Below are 16,477 nucleotides of genomic sequence, written 5' to 3' on the forward strand. Positions count from 1 at the left end.
TTAATTTTCTACTGGAATGCAAAGACAGGGTCAATCGTATGATTTTCCAGTCTTCGATTATTTAGAATGACCATTTGCATCGGTCGACGAACGCTGCAAATATAGACACGATCGAAATTCCGCTAAGACATGACGTGCAATTGTCGGGTTAACGAACCGACAATACTCGTAAGTACTTCGAACCTAATTTCGATGTATAATAACCCTGTAATTTCACAGATTTGAAGTCTGTCAGTATTTCCGAAGAAAAGCCGAGCGGTGTCGCGAAGATTAAAGAAGCTGAAATTCGCATCACGGTAATGTTTTAGATAGTTTTTGTTTGGTAAGCGATGTCAATTCGGTGTTGGAGACAAAATATCAGAAGAAGAAAACGCATCGACAGCAAGCAGCAACCGCAATATGGCGACTGCGGTGCTGGAGGATTTCAGAATCAGGAATGGAAAGCCGTTGGTTTGAATCGATATCGCTGCTGTTAAGAAGCGTGCGGTTTTGAATATTTTCACTGTAAATAAAGCTCCACCATTGCACCGAGCGAAAAGTCGTTAACGAATACCGCATTAGCTTTACGATTGAACAACGGTCGAAACAAAGGCTTCCGGAGTTTTATTGAACGAAAATATTCGGGTGCAGGTAAAAAGGTAAAAACTTTCGGAACCCACGTATGGGGCGTGGCTTATCAACATGGCGTTGAAAACAGGAGGATCAGCTGATCATTCGGAGCAAATTACGCGAACTTCAGAGCGCCGAAAACTTCGTGCAAGCTGCTAGGTTTCTATTTTGTTACCTTGAGGCGAGAAGCGGTGAAAAGCATGATAAAAGAAGACTTTTATAATTAAATATGACTCCCTTGGTAAAGTTGGTATATTTTTTGCCACCAGAGGGCGCCTCGCGATGCGTCGGATCTCGTTCAAAGTGCAACGCTGAACCGACAATGGTTGGTTAGACTGAAACGCGGCTGTAAGTATTCCGCGAAGCAAACCAGTGTATGTCATGCAAATTTTCAGACGCTTCCTTCTGCGGTATTCGTATTGACATTGCGTTCAAACACGCGGATCGTTAAACAGGAGGATTTTCTAGCTATTATATTGTGATTCACAATCGCGGTTTGGCCAGTCACCGAATTAAAGAGCTGCATCGCTACGGCGACGTCGCGATGAGGTTTTTTTCTCGGTATAATATAGACGGGGCCTCGAATTCCAACTGTTAAAATCCGACGGCGAAATGTCGTCTGGTTTCGCCTTTGGAATTTTAATATTCAACCTTCTACCGTACGGAATCTTTCACTTATTGCGGGAACGGACTGCAGACCACCTCGGTGATTGAATTATAGACCTATCACGTATCCGCACTTCTTATACACGGTCTGTTCGCAAAGAAATTATTTCCACTCCACGCCTCTAACCCTTTTTAACAGTGATTAATATCCTTCTCCGTCAGTCTTTTTGACGAGGAAAGAACTAGCGCGTGAGCAATTCCACCACGAGTAAATAGCTTAGGTTTTCAACCGTAGCGTACGAATTTATCGATGAGGAGAGCATTGGAATTTGAAGCGTAACTAGCGTCAGGGATACAGGAGGCGACGTAAGTTCAGGACGTTACTTCGAACACAATTTGAGCCGGAATAACACTTCTGTGGAAATTGAGTTTGACGCGGTGTCGAATGATTTTCCGAAGAATTTCAAGCGGCAATATTGTCAATAAGCAGCAGCTCGTCTTTTATTCCCGGTTTGAGTAGGAGATACCGAGAATCAGCTTGTCGGAAACTCAGCCGAGGTACACAGCGTGTGGTTCGAGGAATTATTGATTCCTTGCGGATAATATAATCGATGTTTTGAAATTGAGCCGGCAACGTTTCTCGCGACCAGAGGCGCAAGCCGCGAAGCTCGTTCAAAATTCATCACCCACAGCAAATGCTAATTTTCACGCTAATATCAAGCGGCACTCCATAGCAATTCGATCATCCTTTGCCAAGTTCGAGTCGCACTTAAGGAGACGCTTTTACCCGGAGAGGGAGCAAACGGTTCGTTCTTTCAGCTGCAGACTCGACCAGGGAGTTCCTGCAGTTGAAGAGGATAATTTGAAAAGGCTGTAAGTGCCATTTTTTTTCTCTCTCTTTTTTTTTTAATCGCTCAATTCTTCTCTTCGATTATCGCTTAACGAGCCTAGGATCGCATTCATTAGCCCGCGAAGTAGGCGAGCCGTCAATCCGCGTCAATCGTTCAAATCCCCCAATCATCTCACCCCACGTCGTTGTTTCGTTTCGATTCCTTCACGTATTTTTTCCGAATCAGAGCTCGCGATATAATTTCTGCATAAAGAATTTCTCGAGTCCTCTCAGACCGAAGAAAAGAACGTGGACTGATTATATCAGTCAAAAATTCGCGTAGCCGTGAAACGAAATTGCAGAATGCAATTTCGAATATGAATTTAGGTTACGAAGGTGCGGTATAGAATTACCGGTCTGTGTATGCGAACTGTTCGTGTTCCGTGCGACGGCCGTGGTCACCGGATGGAACAGACCGGAACATTTCTAATGAAGACAATTTTCGTCGGATGTGTGCGCGACGTGCACGGAGACGAAATCGCTTTTTAAACAATACCGCGGGGTTTCTGGCAGGATTCTACAGGTCAAGTTGAGCTTGGTCATAATGCCTAAGCAGACACCTCTGGAAGTTCTTCAAAACTGACATTCGTATAGTATAACAAAAATTTTCCTATTGCCCAGACACACGACGGTTAAATTGTCTTTGAGATAATTGCTTCACGATATTGCTTGTCTGTCTATCTGTTTACGTAAGTTTGTACCGTGTTTACAGCATTGAATATGTTCATAGGTGAATTTGAAATTATGCATTTGCATCGTATCAAAAGTCTGTGATCCAGTCAGCAAAGGTAATTGACAGCTGTTCTTGTGAAATTGGCAATAACTTGTTGTAGAAAAAAATCTTCATTTCTTTCTCGATCTAGAAGTTATACCATACGTATTGTGTACAACTTTGCCCGCAGCAATTAATAGGTGTTATACTTACAAACGATCCGAACTTACGTGATATAACAGATTGCGATTATCTCCACTCTCAAACGAGTTTGCGAAACAAAAGAAACTTTTTCACAATATGAATTATTAATAATTGTGAAGATCATTACGTGTCGCTATGGTTTCAAAACGTACAGCAATGGCTGCTACAAATTTTTCTCCATGGCTTATATGACGCTCTGCATGTTGAAAATACTTGCACATAAGAAAAATGAATGTAGTTAAAAACAATCAATCCTATGCCAGAGCTTAGCTGCTGCGAGTTGGCGTAAAACATTTCAACCGGAAAAAAACTTCTCCGTGTAGTCCGCTATTTTCAACTTGTTGAATTGACAATTTTATTATACAACGAGCAGGTATTATTGAGAAATGAAAGCCTCGCGAGGAGCAGCAGGGATCGAGATAGCGAGAGGCTACGTAACGTGAAGAAAACTTCAACCCCCGCACAAACAACGCCCATGCAGAGCCCCGCGATTGCCGATTACGCTTTAACCGAAGTCGAAAGCTCGACGCCGGTATCCTAGACCCGCCCCTCCAATTTGCCTTGAGATCATCTCCGTTAATCGGTGAACTAATAACAGGATTATAGCTTACCCTCCGTATCGTGTATACTTATCCCTAATTCGCTGTGTTGTTATTAATATGTACCTACTGATACCTAAAGCCACACAACTCTAGCCGTGATAACTTCTCGAACCACGTTAACCTTGTTTGACCTAATCTTTACTTTCCTCGATGAAAAATGGGCGATTCCTTGTCCGTTGTTTGTTTGAATTTCGAGCTGGAAAATCTTAGCCCTGCCTACTTCGCTGAATGTTGAATGCAAATTTTACACCCTGATTGATATGTTGCGGGGAGAAAGTGTGGTTTTCACGTTATAAATGATGAAGTGAGGAAACCTTTGGGTAATTATTTATCAAGTACCCTCGCAGACACGAAGACTAATCAATCAAAGTCACGAAAGTGAAACGGCATCAGATTTTCGAAATTCATCCCCCCAACTTGATACGCGATTTCTCAACGTCCCTTCGTAGGCTTTAATACTGATTACAATTTCTGATGATAAAAAAAACTTTTTCAAGTGAAATACTGATATTGTATCGTTTACGGAAATTTTTCAGTCCAATTGTGAAACAGCGTCATCGATCGACCGTACGTAGAAGCCTGTTCACGCGGGCATTTATCGAGGCAGCGATAATTATTCTCATAATTGATATTCATAACAAAAACGTGACGCGCGGCTCGAGTGCGTATGGAAATATATTTCGAGTCAGCGTCTGGCTCTCGGTCGGCGAGACCGTTCTCCAAAATGGCGGTGCGTTTCGTCCCTGGATACGGCGTTGAAAATTCCTTGAATCATCTCGTATAAGGATTCGATTGAAATTAGAAAGTGATAATTTAATCGAGAGGTACATTACTGATTGATTCAACGCTCCTGCATCATCAGCAGCAACAACGTTATATGCATATATATATGTATATATATGTATATGTATACACGTGGCAACGTACAAATGGGACGAAAGCACAATGACATTATAATTTGGTAATCAAGTTCGATTTCTCTTGACATCGAAATCCTTCTTCGGTAAAAATTTAAGGTCACTCGCGATAATTGTCGTCCGCTGACCGGCCCGACGGTGTAATGAAATTCTGCAATTGCACAGGCAGACATGGACAGAAGAGAGAGAGAGAGAAAGAGAGAGTATCGCTCATGGATCTTTCGAGTTACCATTATTCAACGATAGCTCAATTCTGTTTTTGCAGATTAAGATGTATACAAGCAAGAATCAGACGAGAGTCGTCCGAGCTTTTGGATCATCTGTAATAAATTACGATGGGCAGTTTAACGGTGACCGTGATCTGATTGTTAATTATGGTATTTCGTCCACAACGCAACTTAATATACGCTGTATAGAACTGTTTCTATACCCATGAAAATTGGAGGCTTGCGGTAATTCCAATTCGCTGTATAAAATTACGTGCCAGGAATCGGTTTTTCAATTCAATCGATCCCGGTGAGAATAATCTCGCGCGTACAGAGGGGGCCTGAAAAATTCAACATCCGTACTTGTGACTTTAGTCTGAAAATTTTCGGGGCAGTTTACTGTTGGAATAATTGTTAGCCGTTTATCCGATGCGCATTATTGAGGCAATTAAATATCTCTTACGTGTAGTGCGTGTAAGAAGGGCTGGCCTGTTCGAGGTGCGTCGAGACGGGTGCGCCCACAATGGCGGCCGCGGCGTCTCTAGCTGTCGAAGAATTTTGGACGGCGGGGACAGCTTGATGGTAGCGCTGGCACATTTCGGCCAAATTCCACCCATGGGCATCCATATATTAAGACTGCTTCGCTTTTCCGTGACGTACCATCCATTTCACAAGTTTATACACTTTTTTATTACAATATCGTTTTTGTCCTCATCGCTGCTGCACTTATTATTACGTATAAACCGTGTCATTTCACGGCGCGAATCGTAGCCGCGCCACCGGATTCGCTCTTTGGTTATTATAGCCGGTGATTACGGAACGCGTATTTAAATCGCTGCACAAGCGATTAATATTGGGTGAAAAAATATCACTGGGGAACAGTTTACAACATCGAGTCGTGATCTTTGTTCACTGAAACTTCACCTCTACCTTCGCGACATCGTCCCGAATATAACACACATGTCACTCTTTCAAATTTCTTCTCTTGATTTGAGTATCTGCACTTGAAACGATGATACGTTTTGGTATTTCTTTAACGGTGATCAATTTTCTTTACCTGTGAAATAATTAATATAGCTTTAAATTTATCGTCAGTTTAGGTTTAAAATCGAACCTTTCACCGTATTATAACAACACGTGTTGTACTGATATTCACTGATAAACGTTCGATGGTTTTTAATTCGTTGTCAAAAGTGACGAAGTCATTGGACTGGTAGCGTCGTTTTCTTGCCTAGATTCAATAGTAAACATTTGTTGTTGGCGCCTTGGAATAATAATCACTATCCCGTACGCAGAAGCCAATTAAGCGCACGTATAACAGCCGAACAAGAATCGGCGATCAAATCTATACAACGCGTAGATACACGAGCAGCTGCCGTAAAATATTGATCAATCGTTATATCACAAATAGAAAGCTTGCAAACGCAAAGGAATAAAATAAGAAGAAGAAAACTTGTCCACCCAGACTAGAAGCTACAATCGTTGCGTTACCTACTCCGTATGATGGTCGAAAAATTGCGATGTACATTTGAATTTGTCGCGAAGCGGTTACAGGTGGGTATGTGAACTTATTACGTGCATTCTCAAGGAAATTTGCGAGAATTCGACGATACCATACCGAAGTTACGATAATAGCTCCGCTGATACAGAGGGTACAACATAATCAATCGAAAATATGAGCGAACGTTTCGCGAAATATTGTTTGGCGTTTTCTTTTTTCAACTCTTAATTTATTTTGTCACTGGTCAAAGTTACGCGACACCCAAGCATTCCTCACGACGTGCTTTAAGCGCATCCTTTCTCGTCGCGTCATCCACGAAGGTGGCTCGATAACGATGTCGGCTATCACGTATCGATCTGATATTATCGTTATATCATTCGTTTATACTATATGTTACGTGTTGCGTTTTACGAATCAGTATAATTCAGAGTGGTGTGAACTTTACGTGTACAATCGTGCTTCTAACCACGTATTTTTACATCGCCGCTCGCGATGCGGCAAGTTGGACACTTTTGCGCGTCGCTTCTGTACCGCAGATGAATCGGCATCACGCGTAAATACTTTATTCTTGCGAATACCGTATTACGTAATGGAGGTGTAGGTGTATCTCGGCAGGAGTATCGTATCGTATTGCCGCGTTCAGGCTGCTTCAAGCTTGGCACTGCCACGGTTAAAGGTGGACGGCTGTTTTTTTTTACCTCAACAATAATATAAATCGGTACGCGACCGTTGTAAACTCACACGAGCTCCGTCTCGTCTGTTTCGAGCAACTATTCTACACCTTTGCGGATTCAAACTTTAGTTAGACGAACAATTTCCATTCGCGGTGCAGCCATTCAATTTCGGCTGCTTCAGTTTTTTTTTTTTTTTTTTTCTCTTTTTTCAACGAAACGGCTGCTCCTTCGAAAGAAAAATGATGTGTCGTCGTATGTAAATCGTGGATCGATTTACCGATCAACTTTTTAACCGGTAACCGCGTAGCATATATTATGTACCATGCTTGTCTGCAGAAAGAATGATAAAAACGAGATGTTTTCCTCACGCCCGTCGCAGCGTTTCTTTTTAACTTGACAAAAACAGGCTCATAAGTTTTGCATGTGACGTTAATCGAGCGTTTAACCATTCATTTAGTTTTGAAAATAAAACGATTGATTTCCTTCAACATCCATGTGATGAAAAAAATAAAAATGGAAGAAATAAGACGAGAAGAACTACGCCTGCAGCCGATTTCTGCAGCGAGTGTGACTCGGTATGATAAAGTGGATGTTATCTCGAAGAGATTCACAACGGCTGCAACGGTAAGTATGGCGAAATTTTGCAAATCGATTTCGCCACATACCCTGAACTACCGCGAGCGGCGTTTAGTGTCTCGATTATTAATTATCGCCCGGATAACAGTGACGAAGGCTTGAAGTACGGGTAATTATTAGTTTAGAAATCAATCGTCGGGGCTGAATTTATTGGAAAGTGTAACCGACAAAGGACTCGGCAGATTTGGCTCCATCGAAAGAACAAGGCCTTCGGAGTCCCCGAGTTACTCGATCTGTACTAGATTTTCGATTTCTCGTACAGAGATCGGCATTGTTTCGACTCTTCTAAATGAGTCACGGATTGCTATACTCTGTCCGTGTACTGTAGACGCTCTGTGGTGACGCTGGGTTCCCTTAAACTGGGTCGCATTACCGATTTCGTGCGGTTTTCTTTTTGCTTTGTTTTTCTTTTCAAGATCTGTTTCTTTTTTTATTATCCTTTTTTCCCCGCTGGTTCGATCGCGGGCCTTATCGCCGTCGCCAGCGATCGAAATCGATCGAGGGCAAAGGATATATCTAATAATTGGAACCACAGCCCGGTCAGGGGCACCGATTTTATTCAATCGGACACAGTTATAGTTATGCACATCTCTGGCGAATGGTTGAAACTTACTTGAGATATTTGACTCTGAAAGAATATTGCTTGATATCACTTTATTTTTTAAAAAGATTCCAAAGTCTCGCTCTGCGTCTTGATCAATATTTTACTTTATCACCACGTATAAGTATTATACAAAATTAACGGGCCATCAAGAGGCCGAGATCTGTTTATATTACGTACTCGTTTGAAATACGAAATAACCGTCACACTATCATTCTGTATACAACAATCAGTTACATTGCACTCGTATATTGTACGGATATTTAGGTTTATACCGAAGGCACGATTTAGGCAGTTATGTTTAATTCAATGATATTTTTAACAAACGATTTATAATTCGTAGTCGAATTACAGGTACGTATACGTAATACGGCGCGCCGTGCGGCGTACAACAGTTTAATATATGTATGTACCAAGAGATCCGCTGTTCTACCTTGACAAGTCAACGCTATATATCTCAGTCCCGGTTGCGCACCTTTCAAAAACGTCACACACCTCGGTACATGAATTCGCCTTGAGTTTTAGCGCGAGCTGTCGAACCAAAAAACCGTGGCTCGAATTCCGGCTTGCGATATCCCAGCAGACGACCGATTGCAGAATAATATAAAATATACCGTGCCGATTTCTCGAAGCGCGCGGTTTTAAATTGTTTAAACTTTTGCGGAAATGTCGGTCCCTTGTGCAACGCCCGTCAGCAGCACAAGGTACGTGGCGCGTGGGAGTATGACATAACAATAGATCGATCGGCGATCGGCGATCGGCGAATCGGCACCACACTGCTGCAATGTATACTTATATATGTATAGTTACGTGACTACTCGCATATGTATTTACGTAAAATTGAACACCAACCGACACTCCGCTCCCCACAAACGATCGGCCGACCGGCGACCGGATATGTTCGCCGATTATATTCTTCTTCTTCGCGGTTTTACGGACGGAAATATACCGCTGTCATCGGTTTGCGACCGATAACGTGCGCTGCTGTCCGGCTGGCTCTGTGCTTCGTGGTGCACGACTTGAACCGACTGAACGCTGAGCGAGGACCGTCGACTCCCAGGTGAGCGGGAGGCATGAGCGTCGATGACTCGTGTCTCGGGATCGGCAAACCGTCGACTGCACTGCTGTGCGGGCGGGACCCCGGGGCCCTTGGGCCCCGTCTCGCCGCGTCGCGCCGCGCCGCGCCGCGCAGCCACAGTCCGCGCACAAGGAGAACGCACCTGGCCATTCCGCCTAGGGGAAGCCTCACCTCTGACCCTTGTCCTCGCAATATCGCCTTGGCACGATGGGTCAGCCCTTCGCGGATTTGTCTCTCTCCCTCCCTTCCTCCATCTACGACCTCAGGTTTGACGAGACTCGACCGAACGCCTGTTCCATTCGTGTAATAGTTACACATTGGACAACCGAGTGATCAGCGATCGGTGCAGGAGAAAATTTTTCAACTCTTGAACTACTGGCTCTTATTAGTTTCAACCTTTTTCGCACCGAATGTTGAAGTCTTCTGGTATTTATCGCGATACGGATCCAGGTGTGAAAATCGGAGGTTATGGTTCTTGCTTGACGAGCTGTCACGAATTTCCACACTCTTATAATTAGCGTATCGAGTTTCGCGCGTTAAATTCGTAGTTTTACCTTGGCCTTGTTTTCATCATTTGCTCATCAACGTTTATTTGCATTCATTTTGAAGAGCCGTAATTATTTTATTAGCGATAACGATATAACGTATATTTTTGCTATCAAATCAATTATATTAGTCGGGTGTTTATAGTAGTAATACACTCGAATACGCGCAACATATCAATTACTATTTTTTAAATTTTAATTTTCACCACGTAGAAAGAATGCGCGCAACATATAAATTACTATTTTTTAAATTCTAATTTACACCACGTAGAAAGAATTTCGTATTACATTTTTTCTGTGGTAGGATGCGAATTATTTTTCAATGAAACAGTTACTCGTATTTTCAGAATAGACATTCGAGAAGCACACAAAGTTTTTGCTGTTTTTTTTTATCATTCTTTCGAGATATTTCACTGATTCTTTTTAGAAATAACAATGATTATTTCGATCGAGATACATTCGATAAAGTGGCTGAGCACCATCACATATTATCAGAGGCTATATCCTTACCAGTTGCAAGCATGTGAGATTGAGGATCAACGAACGTGGTACTCAGATTTTCAAGTTAACCAAAAACTGCAAAAGAAATAAATCTCGTACTCACATTCGGATGTAGATTACAATATTCATTCGCGAAATCCCATCACTATACCATAATTCAATTTTCGAATATGAATAAAATTAAAGTCCTTTTTTTCCATCCAAAAAAAGGTGGGAAAAGTGCGAGTGGGACTCGCGGCCTGAGGGTTCCGTACGAATTTGATTATTTTTTTTCTATGTGATACAACTACAAATTAACTAATTTCGGACTTTTTGCTTTACTTGTGCTATGAGACGTGACTTCTCTCCAAATTTTGTGATTCTAAGTCAACGGGAATTCCCCTATAGGTTTTGATGACTGAGTTTGCGAGTATCAAAATATGTAACATAAATAACCGTATCTTTTGATTGCGTTTACTTAGAAGCTTGAAGTTTTTACACCTCGAAGGGACCGCAGACTTCAGTATTTGATATTAATTTCAACTTGATACCTCTGCACGTTCCTGAGAAAAAGGGGCTTGACAAACGGACAACAAACGAGTTCATCAGGGTTCCATTTTTTTCCTTTTTAGGTACGGAACACTAAAACAGAAAAAAAACGCAGTGAAGTTGCAATTTTACATTATATGCATAAGTTAATTGGTCATAGTGCAAAAATTCATTTTACCAATAGCCCACAGCCCAAGTTGTGTAGTTTCAAAAGTAATTCTCCGACGTTCACACAGGTCTTTCTCCATAATCGAATAGTTTAAAATTACAGCCATATACAAAACAGCAATTCAATTATTACAAATTATCAGGAATTATATTCGAACACTCAAAACAATACCTTCGGTTTCAAATGAACTACATGCAAATTTAATCATCGAAATGTTGATTTGTTTTTAAATAATTAATTAATTAATTCCTCGCTGCCGGATAAACTTGAACGTGCCTTCGCACAACGATTTGCGTCGGCGGCAAACGTGGAAAACGAAGCGACCTCGAGGTATCGCTAGGTATTCTGATAACGCTAGTCGTCACGTTACAAGCACGTAAGGTTAACTTGCCAGTCATTAACGTGATATACTCCGTACACAACGGCTACCTCCGCATCTGTAAACGGATTATAAGTACGCCGGCATGTAGCTGCAATGAAATAATCAAAGAAGTTGAGTGCGTGGAATCGCAAAAATAGAAATAAGTTTAACAATGACGTCATATTCTCCGAATTTCCATGGAACCAAAGATCAATTTTTTTTATCTAAATGGTGATGCAGGTTATTGAAATATTTCTAGACTGTATGCTAGTGTAGGTATACTATTTACTTCGCGTATTACATACATCATTAGTAAACAGAAATGCTCAGGCTTATTCAAAAGCCAACTTTGGTAGAAGCTACGCCTCTGGTGTCGACAAGTCATTACATTATTTTGATTTTTATTTTCCTGATCACTTTGAACAAGTTCCCTCAATATCAGCCCGACATTTTCGAGATTCGAACACTATTCTCATAACGGAACAAGATCTTACGCTTTCGGAATTACTTTTATGGTGAATCCATACTAACTTTTCAAAAGTATCGTAACCAATTTCAAATCAACATCAAAATATTGAAAAATTGCTTGAAAATCCAAATGTTGGTAACTTTTTTTTTTCACGCTTGGCTCGTACCACGTTGTCAAATAGTTATTACATCAGCTCTTATTTTTCGGCGCGAATGTCGCTGTTAGAGCACAAAGTTTAAGGGGATGTCGGACTTCCGTCAAATACGGTAGATCCTGTTTTAAAATTATTATTTTTTCTGAGTAATGAATCTCTGCATACTCTCAGAAATGATATGGCTTAAGATTGTGCTTGTGGGTCGACTAAAGAAACTTTGCACAATTTATGACAATATGCAAAAAATATTTGATTCAGTTGCAGTAACGTACGATAAATTCAAATCAAGTGAAAAATATCTACAAATGGTGCCGTGCCTTCGTTAATTTAACAAACATTTCTCAGTCAACTCACAACCACAATCATAAGCTCTATCATTTCTCAAAGTACTAAGAGATTTCATTACTCAATAAAAGTGAAAATTGCAAAATACAGGTTGCTGTATTTAACGAAGGTCCGACTTAATCTTGTAAGGGATGCGCCGTTCCCGGCCAGGGCATCATTTTCAGCCAACCATGTAAGCCGTCCCAATTGTTTTTGACACTAAAATTCTATTGAAATATTGATTTTAGCACAAAAACATCGGCTACAGTAAATATCAGTGAAACTTTTGACCACTCAATTGTTTGAATTCATCAAAATGGATATGGCCAAAAATGAATTACTGATGGCCACATCTAGTGCTAATGTGGCCAAAAATGGTATATCTTATGCCCTACGTCTCACCTGTAAAATTCGTTTTCTTTGGAGGCTGCAATTGTGTTCGAATCGTACAAACACTTATTTTCGCAGTTCGGGTCACGGAGAAGACCGAATCTTATAATTGATCAACGTCCAGTTGCGAGTGAAGATCGTCAATTTGAATGTCTGTAGCATAGGCTCGAGAATAAAAGCTGAATATCGAACGCTTGATTTTCAGAAATTATTGACGCAGAAGACGAGCAAAAAGAATTTTATAAACAACTAGGGGCTTCGCCCCTGCGCGCTTCGCGCGCCAACCCCATCTCGGCGCTACGCGCCTCGGGCACTCGGCGCTGCGCGCCTCGTTGTTCGGCGCTTCGCGCCTCACTATTTCCTTACGCATTGTCTAGTAGACAGGCGAATTCCTTCATGTTGATTTAATGACAGGTCCTGCACTTGCTGTCCACTTCAATTCCTTCTGTGCTTACTTTTCTTTTTTTCATCAATCTAAGCTTCCATTCGTTGGTTGAAAATTGGTGTTCCTTCTCTATTGATATCTATCTATCTCCTTGACTTGCTGAATTATTTTTGCTACCGCTCTGCCCGTTATTCTCCAAAATCACCTTCTTTATATTATTTTTTTCTCTATATTTATGTTGCTGTTCACTCCGTAAAACACCTCTTTCTCTTGTGGTCAACATCGATCATGGTCGTCCTCTTGCCTGGTAATAGGAATATTCGTTTATTATTATTCTCTGGCTTATTTGGTTCTTCGCACTTAAAATTTTATTTTTCTTTTTCCTTTGTGATACTTCCGACCATCCACCGTCTCCATCGCCTTGTCTGCTGGTTGAAACTCCTTCTTTCTGTTCGTTGGTTGAAAAGCCAGTATGATATTTTTTGTTCGCTTCCCTATATTTTCGCTGCTGTTCCCGTCGTCTAATTTTTCGCTCTTCTATGTACATCACATTGGTTGGTCGTCCTCTCGATTTATTTTCCGAATCAATCATCGCAATCGATTCTTCTAATTCTTCGACACCCTTCGTTGAATTATTTTTACTGCCGCTCTGCCGGTTATTCTCCAAAATCACCTTCTTTATATTATTTTTTTCTCTATATTTGCGTTGATGTTCATTCCGCAAAACACCTCTTTCTCTTGTGCTCAACATCGATCCTGGTCGTCCTCTTTCCTGGTTATACGAATATTTGATGGATATTATTCTATGGCTTATTTGGTTCTTCGCACTTACAATTTTATTTTCCTCTTTCTTTTGTGATACTTCCGACCATCCACCATCTTCATCGCCTTGTCTGCTGCTTGAAACTCCCCCTTTCTCCATTGTCATCGTAAATCCTGGCTGTCCTTTTGACTGTTTGGTGATATATTTAGATTTACTATTATTTGATTGTTACTTTTCGTACTTATTACTCACTATCTGAATTTTATTTTGGTTCTGCAAGACATCAAAGTGTCCACTGTCTCCGTCGCCGGTGAAGAGTAGCGAGAATTGTGTTCCATTTCGTGATCCGATCCGATGTGGATGAATTTGTTCTTCGCGATACACGATTAAACATATCTTAAAAATGTCCGCAGCTGCGTATATTGCATTTTTATACATATGTGATTTGTAATCACCAGGTGACCTAATCACAGCACCGTTTGACTCATTACCTGTAATAAAACCCGCAAATGTAGACCAATTATCCACTATATTTGAAACGATACTCAGTCTCACCTCTGCGTGTCGATCCTGAGTGCCGTATACACGATACGTCAACGCGCGAAAAAGACAATTCCCGTCGGGAATCATCTTGATAATTTTCGTTTGCATGTTCATTTTTTGCGCGTCAGAAACAGATACCTATAAAGATATTTGTCAAAGACTGTCATAAACAGCCGATGACAGCTGTCAAAGGGTTTGCTAGATGTTTTTTGTTTTGTTTTCGGGATCTCACCCCACCGCCAACTTCATGCGTATACTATTGTTATTATAATCTTTTTTTACTATTGTTATTATAATCTTTTTTTACTATTGTTATTATAATCTTTTTCTACGTTCATTTGTTTGAAACTTTTTTATTAGATAGAGAGATATTGTTACATAGTTGTTTTCGTATCGGACAGGAATGTTTTTTCTCTGAAAAATCCTCGTTAGCATGTTTTCTACAATAATTCTAACAACAACAGGTGCAGCTGAATCGAGTCCAACGTAATCGTTCCATGGAGTAAATTCACCGAGAAGAATTTCTAATTGTTGGATCTACACAGTCCGTAAGCACTTTCATTTTCACCACGAATGAAAAATTTAGTTGTACGTAAAGAATAAAAGTAAATTTTGTAGGTGCGGTTAAAAAATTAGTATGCGTTACTATTTTTGAAGGTTATGGTCACTCGTACTTTGTTTCCTCGTAACTATTGCGATGACTTGATGTTGGTGCAAGAATAAATTGATGTTGAGGCGTTATTGAACCGAAAAAATGTAACAAACTAAACAAACAGATTTAATATTGCAATGACGAGAAAATGTAGTACATATATTGACAACTATAATTAAACTGAACAGCTACGCTTGTACCGGATTTTCTTATAATTCCAACAATACTTGAATCGTTACTGTACCAATTGTACTAAAATTTACAATATACAAATTAACATAAAATATAATAAACGGAATGTTTCTCACAATCGGTGCATAACCGTTATCGATGATTCATTTTCTCGTCTCAATACCTCGATTCGTGGGCAGTTGCCTGGGTACTTGGGCTGCAGGGGGATGCAGATGAAGCTGAAGCTAGTAGCCAGACTTAGCATCGAAACTATCTGTTCCCGTTAAAATAAAGAAGTAAGTTGAAACTCTGAGAGAATCTCAGCCGTCAAGCCTTGCCGAATTATCCTATTTACACCAAGTTTATTGCATTTGGCTGCTGACTTTGGCCGCTAGAGCATCGGCTTCACGGGATGCAGGGTAGGAAAATAAGGGATCCCGCATCGTCCAGCGACGCTTTGCGTTCGGCCGAGCGGTGCTTCGCGGGTAGAAGCGAGATGAGATGAGGCCCCGGGTCCGTTGGCGAGCTGAGGACCGGTACCCGCGTGCCTATCCTCGGCTGAGGCCTCCTCACCTGTGCGGCGAACGCTTCGAGAGAACCGTGAACGCGGACTCCGGGGGACGCCGTCCCCTCGCCTCGGTTAGGGACCAATCCGCGCTGCGTGAAGGCGGAACTGTACAGCCCTCGTATGCCCGTATTTATTATTCAGTTTGCAAATACGTGGCAAAAATTATCTTCTCGGAGAGATAGTAAGAGGGAGAGAGAGAGAGAGAGAGAGAGAGAGAGAGAGAGAAAGAAAGAGGGAGATAAAAAGATAAGCTGAGGAACGGAATGAGCGAGAGAAATAAAGAGAGAGACAGAGATGGAGAGAGAGACAGAGAGAGAGAGAAATAGATAGAGTGAGAGACCCCCTGTACCGCGGACCAGAGAGGTGGAGCTATGCGCTCGACCGCCGATTGCCGATCGCCGATTGTACGGACAGAGGTCGGGGAGCGGCGAACGCCGCGTTTTCACCGCGCGGTACGACCAGAGAAGCGGAGAACCGAGCGCAGCGGAGCGCGGGAAGAAAAACGCTCGGTGCTAATTTGTTGGAATCGCTGCCGGGAACACCCGACCACTGCCTAGATCTGCGATACCTATACCCCTCTGACACTTGTCGAATCAGAGATGCATGATGGGAGAAATGTTGGATGGAGCAGAATGATTCGTAACATTAATTACGGTGCTGCGATTTCGGAGAGAAGGGACAGAAAGGTCGCGGGGGATGCTTTCTTTACATCTCTGTTG

The 16,477-nt window shown here is 41.6% G+C and overlaps 1 protein-coding gene across 1 annotated transcript in view; it reads right to left on the bottom strand.

Annotated features, from left to right (window-relative positions):
* The window catches only part of LOC124179164 (alpha-protein kinase 1-like), a 30,621-nt gene extending 21,408 nt beyond the window's left edge, over nucleotides 1–9,213 (bottom strand). The window contains exons 1-2 of the mRNA XM_046563332.1: nucleotides 9,010–9,213; nucleotides 5,209–5,802 (exon numbers count right to left, since the gene is read on the bottom strand). Of these exons, the coding sequence (XP_046419288.1) occupies nucleotides 5,209–5,372 (164 nt within the window). The 5' untranslated portion in view covers nucleotides 5,373–5,802; nucleotides 9,010–9,213. The remainder of the gene's footprint in view (nucleotides 1–5,208; nucleotides 5,803–9,009) is intronic.
* Nucleotides 9,214–16,477: the final 7,264 nt, after the last annotated feature.

This window comes from Neodiprion fabricii, chromosome 3, assembly GCF_021155785.1.
Source record: "Neodiprion fabricii isolate iyNeoFabr1 chromosome 3, iyNeoFabr1.1, whole genome shotgun sequence".
NCBI classification, from domain to species: domain Eukaryota; kingdom Metazoa; phylum Arthropoda; class Insecta; order Hymenoptera; family Diprionidae; genus Neodiprion; species Neodiprion fabricii.